General features: G+C 38.7%; 1 protein-coding gene across 1 annotated transcript in view; it reads right to left on the bottom strand.

The window, feature by feature from the left end:
• The window catches only part of LOC107616959 (uncharacterized protein At2g34160-like), a 2,325-nt gene extending 1,535 nt beyond the window's left edge, over positions 1 to 790 (bottom strand). Inside the window, exon 1 of the mRNA XM_016318817.2 lies at positions 593 to 790. Coding sequence (XP_016174303.1) covers positions 593 to 721 — 129 coding nt within the window. The 5' untranslated portion in view covers positions 722 to 790. The remainder of the gene's footprint in view (positions 1 to 592) is intronic.

The following is a 6,156-nucleotide window of genomic DNA, read 5'->3' as shown; positions in this document are numbered from 1 at the left end:
ATAATTTTTAGTATGCACATAGTATATATATACTTAATTATTTTAAACTAACAAAAAATTAATGGTGACTATTCACATGGAGATGTTTTAAAGTAAAAATAATAATTGAGAATTGTTAGATGATTTGACATATTTAATTAAATTATTTAACATAACATGTGTTAATATTTTAGATATCATTTTTACGTGAAAGTATCTTTATGTGAGTAATCACATTTAATTATTATGTATTAACACATTTTTTAAATACGAATGAATATAAATACAAGCCGTTTTGAGCACAGCCATACGTACAAATTAAATCTTAAATAAATTGATATATAATGTATTAAAAGAGTTCACTAGACAAAATTTAGGTGGTTCGACATCAATCAACCCATTAATTATAATTAGAATATGCCCCAATTCTCTTGAAGGGTAAATGTTTGGTTTCTTTTTTTTTTTTTTCTTATTTCGAGCAGACTCACCTATCCCATCCCATCATCGATCATAGCATATAAAACAAAATGAGAAAAGTAAAATTTCAATAATTAAGTAGTAAGTAATTAATTAATTAAAGTGAAAGTAATTAACCAAAGAAGAAATTGTGTACCTTAGCGAGATTAACGTAAAAGAAAAGAGGTTTCTTTGTGTTGGAAACCTGAATCCTGTTCTTCTTGTGGGTTTCGGTGTTATTGTTGGTAGTAGTAGGAACGGGAGGAGTAGCAGCTACGGTCGCCATCGTATCGTATATATGTACGTATACGTATATGTATGTAATATATGTTTTGATGGTAACTGTAAAACTAGCGAATCAGGTTACTGCCTCGTTTATATATAAAGGCATCACTCTAGCCACGTGGCAACCCGTGAGAGGTTGTGGACTCAGTAATTAAGCTTTGTTAGTTAATTGGGGAGTCAGTTACGAGGAACAGAGAAACTCTGGGGGTTTGCATGGTCGTTATTTTTTTGGACCGTGTTGACGGAAATGCCCTATACTCTCAACCCTAGTAGTGGACCAATTCTTCAGAGCCTGGAAACCGTGCCACGTCAGTGGTCAATCCATACTCTTTTTCATTTTAGTCAATCCATACTATTTGCATGTGGTTGCGGGTCACATATTCGATTTTTTTTTCGGTCGATCATATTCGATAAAGTTGCAATTGAAATGCTCAGTCAGTCACACAGCCTATAGGATTCACGCAAAAAGATGTGGGCATCAATTCAATGAAGAAAACAAGTATATTCAAAGCCCAATTTGATTCAGTTATCAAAGACTAAATTAAATTGAATATTTTCATTTATCAAAAAAAAAATTTGATATAATTGATTAATAATAATATTTTTTTTTGAAACAAAGAAAGCTCAACACACTAAAGTGGAGCAACAAACAATCCAAACACAACAAAAGTCAAACCCAACACCAAAGATCAATCCCCTGTCATCTTCGGCATTGCCATCAACAACCAAATGGATCAATACCAGTCCACTCTTTGTAACTCAAAAATGTCCTTCTTTGGATGATCTCAACACCTGCTTTTTTATTGTTGAAAATTCTGTCATTGCGTTTCAACTATATGTTTCAAATTACTGAAAAGAACCCAATCAGCCACATCTTCTGCTCCGCTTCTCTATGAGGCATGATAGTCCAACTCTCAAGAAATTCTTTAACGGTTCCAGGGATAGTCCAAGCTCTATCAAAACACCTCAACCATGTGCACCACACCTGCCAAGTAAACTCACAAAAGAGAAATAAATGATGGACAAATTCCATCTCCTTTTTACACAACACACATTTACTGTCATTCTAATTAATAATGCCTAATCTAGTCAACCTCTCTTTAGTATTCACTCTACCAACTAGAACAAACCATCCAAAAAGTTCAATTCTAGGAGGTACCAACCCTCTCCAAATTGAACTTGTGAAACTGTAACTTGTAACCTCTTCCAAAAGAGTCTCTAATTGCAACACCTGCAAAAAGAGTTAGTAGAAAAAACACCTTTAGTATCAAATTTCCAAACAACATTATCCTCTCTATCAGTTGATAGCCTCACTGGCCTTAACCTATCATGAAGTTGATGAACAAGTTCCAACTCCCATTGAAACAACTCTCTCCTCCAATGGAAATTCCATATCCACTCTAACCCATCCCAAAACCCACAGTCTCCTATCACAGATCCTTGTTGGTTTGAAATAGATAAGAGTCTTGGAAAACTCGCTTTCAGAGGACCACCTTGAACCCAGTTATCTTTCCAAAAAAGAGTTCTTCTTCCATTGCCATCCCACTAATAATTATTTTTCACCTGTTGTTCTTTTATATTCAACTAACAGATGTCTTTCCACGGGTCCCCCGTTACCAGTACAGTCTGATTTGTTATCATCGCATTCGAGTTCATATTGTTACAAGAACAGACAATCTTCTTCCACAAAGGACAATCCTCCTTTGAAAATCGCCGCCACCACTTAAACAAAAGTGCTGTGTTCATGATTTCTGCATCCCTAACCCCCACACCCCCAGCCTTTTTTCGGTGCCTGAACCACCTCCCACTTAACTAGAGGTATACATAGCTACCATCCTCCTTACACCACATAAACCTCCTCTGTAATGTAATCAACTTGTCAACGACTGCCTTCGACATCTGGTACAGACTAAGGTAATAGATCGGTAGGCTATTCAGCACCGATTTGATAAGCACTAGCTTACCTGCTTTGTTTAGAACATTCGCTTTCCATAACCTGAGCTTCTCTTCCACCTTATCTATGATCCGTTTCCAAGTCTTCACCAACCGCGGATTTTCTCCTAAAAAAATCCTGAGATATCTAACAGGTAATACAGCTTGCTTACACCCCAGAAGGCCACACACATGCACCACCCACTCCTGCTCACAATTTATCGAGATCAAATTTGACTTATCAAAATTGATGACCAGACATCAGCTCAAAACCATGCAATAGCCTATTATAATTCACAATTGTCTCTGTCTCCAGAGGACAAAACAAAATAGTATCATCCGCGAATTGAAGATGTGACAGTTTAATATGATATCTCCCAACCAGTAACGGAACAATGCGACCATTCCTTACGGCTTCCGCCAACATCCTATGCAATACATCGACCATAATAACAAACAAAAGAGGAGATAGTGGATCACCTTGTCTTAGGCCCCTCTCCATTTTGAACGGCTTGGATGGTGACCCATTAACCAGGACTGACATGGTGGCTGTACTGACACACTCCTTAATCCAATTCCTCCATCTTTGTCCAAAATCCATCTTCTGTAGCACAATATCCACAAAAATCCATCTGACTCTATCATATGCTTTCTGAAAATATAGCTTGATAATTGCCGCCTTCTTTCTTCACGCCTTGAGCCATTGTACCGTTTCATAGGCAATGAGGGCGCCATCATGAATTTTTCTACTCTTCACAAAAGCACTCTGTGTGTCTCCTACGAATCCCGACATAATTGATCTCATTCTTCTCACCAGAACCTCCGAAATCACCTTATACACACACCCTACCTTGTTAATCGACCAACAGTCCTTGATCTCCTTGGCACCGCTAGCATTACCCACGTGACATTCGCATATTGTATTTTGTGACAAATTAATTTTTTTGAATTTTGTGACAAATAAATAACTTGTTACAAAAATATTTTATTTTGTGATAAATTAATTTTTTGTTACAAAATATTTTGAATTTTTGCAACAATATAATCTTTTGTTACAAAATATTATAATATTTTGCAACAAAACAACAATTCGATACGAAAGCCAACATAATTTGTAACAAAAGAAATCACGTTGTTACAAAAATATTGAAATGTTTTGTAACAAATTTTCTTGTTGTTACAAAATATTCTTATTTTGTAACAATAACTAATCATTGTTACCAAAAAATCATAATTTGTAACAATTTTAAATTTGATACAAATTTTTTGTTACAAATATTCTATTTTCTTGTAGTGGCATCAGTTGGTAGCTTAGCACTTTGGAAAAACCCATCACCACTGCAGTGAACTCCTACCCATTCTCCTTCTAGCATTGTTAAATGAAGTTCATATTGTACCCATCATTACCTGGGGCCTTAGAAGATTCACAGTCCCAAACTACGTTCCTAATTTCCTTCACAGACAGCATAACCTCCAATGCTAAAGTCTTATCTTCATCAATCTGCTTCACCAAACCGTCTCAAAAACCAATCCTTGGAGCATATTCCTACTGATACAGATCCTTATAGAACCCTCTAATTACAACCTTTATTCTTGCCTAATTCCGCACTAGCCGTCCATGTGTCCTCAGAGTGTTAATTCTGTTATTCCTTCTTCTAGCCAAGGCAATGGTATGAAAGTATCTAGTATTCTTATCCATGTTCTTAGCATGCTGAGACCTAGACATATGCTTCTAGTGGATCTCCTTCCTAACAAACCACTTCTCATAAAAGATCACCAACACTTTCCTTCTAGCCTCCGTCGTGCCATTATAAATGCCCTCACTAACCAGATTGTCAAGCCTCTTAATCTCCTCCTCAAACATCATCAATCTCTTATCCATATTGCTAAAATTATCCTTGTGCCATTGTCGCAGAGGTACCGTCATGGCCTTCAACTTACATGTGAACTGAGCATCTCCCAAATTTCTCCATTCATTTTTCACCATCCTCAGAAAACCCTCATGGGTAAACCAGGAATCCAAACTTCTGAAAGGTTATGGCCCCCCGCTTGCTCTAGTCCACAATCAGCGAGTTGTGATCTGGCAGCCCTTTGGGTCCCCCTTTCAGTCGAATATCAGGAAATTCATCAAAACCCTATCAATCCGATTGCAAGATCGACCCTTGAACCATGTGAACTCCCTATCATTGAGAGAAAAGTCCACCAACTGCATATCATGTACCCAACTCTTAAACTCTTCCGCAGATGACGGTAAACTACTCACCCCTTTGCAATCGTCGACCTGCAATATCTCATTAAAATTCCCCAAAAAGCATAATGGAACCTAACACAAACCCACAATATAGCTAACCTCTTCCCACACTAACCGCTTCTCCTCTCTCCCATGCACCCCATACACCAAACAAAAAGCACAATTAAAATTGTTTTTGGCCAACACTCTTTTAATGCACAACCATCTCTCCCCTTTATAGCAATTACTAGATTTAAAAATTTCATCATCCCACATTAACAGCAGACCCCCAGAAGTGCCTGTAGACTCTACAAACTCCCATCCCACAGAACTATATCCCCAAATTCGTGCAACTTCAAATTTAGTGATCACCTCCCTCTTAGTTTCAAGAAAACCTAACATATTTAATTTATTATTTTTCTTCAAAGATTTTACCATGCTCAAATTTTCATCTCCCCTCAACCCCCTAATATTCCAGCAGCTAAAAATCATTTGACCATAATATTACTTAACTTATTGAGATTCTTAGGCCGACTCCGTCTTCCTTTATCTTTTTGTTTTGCCATCTTTTTCTTCGCGGCTATTTCTTCATTCTGAGCTTGCAAAATAGCCATAATATCCTCTTCATCATCATACAAAATAGCACCCGACTCCACTGCCAAAGCCCAATATCCTCATTTTCCTTCATCTGTTCTTCCTTCGTTACTCTCACCTCATCAGCCCCATTTCATTGCTCAGCCTCTGTGTTTGACCCAACATCAGCCACCAACCTTCTTTCACTATTGGCCACTTCTTGTTCCATTGCATCTGCCCATAAGTCAGGGTCCGAAGCTCTTTAATTCCCTTCCACTCTTAGCAAGATCTGTGAACAAGTCCCATAAGAGAGATGGTCCTCTCCCTCACTACCCTGTTCCCTCAGTTCCTGCATCCTCGTCGTCACATTGTGGTCTGCCACGACGCCACAGGTGCTCCATTAACGGCAGCACCACAGACGGGTTCGTTTCTCTCCATAGCCTCCATGGAACGACGATCCCCAGCCTCCCAAGGTCCCTGTTCAAGCAGCACGACCCTCTCCACGACGCCATCACTGACATCATGGGTTGCTGGGCAGCCTCGCAATGCTAGAGAACAAATCCCCTTGTTCTGTGTGGCTCCCACACCCGATATCCCTCTGACCCGAGCTCCTCCTACCCGACCCGCGTCTTCTCTCCTATCAACCCCCCGTCCACATTATGTAACCCTTGAGCCTGTTGGACCGAATTCCCACCTAGTTC

Source organism: Arachis ipaensis, chromosome B09 (assembly GCF_000816755.2).
Source record: "Arachis ipaensis cultivar K30076 chromosome B09, Araip1.1, whole genome shotgun sequence".
Lineage (NCBI taxonomy): Eukaryota > Viridiplantae > Streptophyta > Magnoliopsida > Fabales > Fabaceae > Arachis > Arachis ipaensis.
The sequence above is the reverse complement of the archived record's forward strand: the minus strand, read 5'-3'. Positions and strand labels throughout refer to the sequence as shown.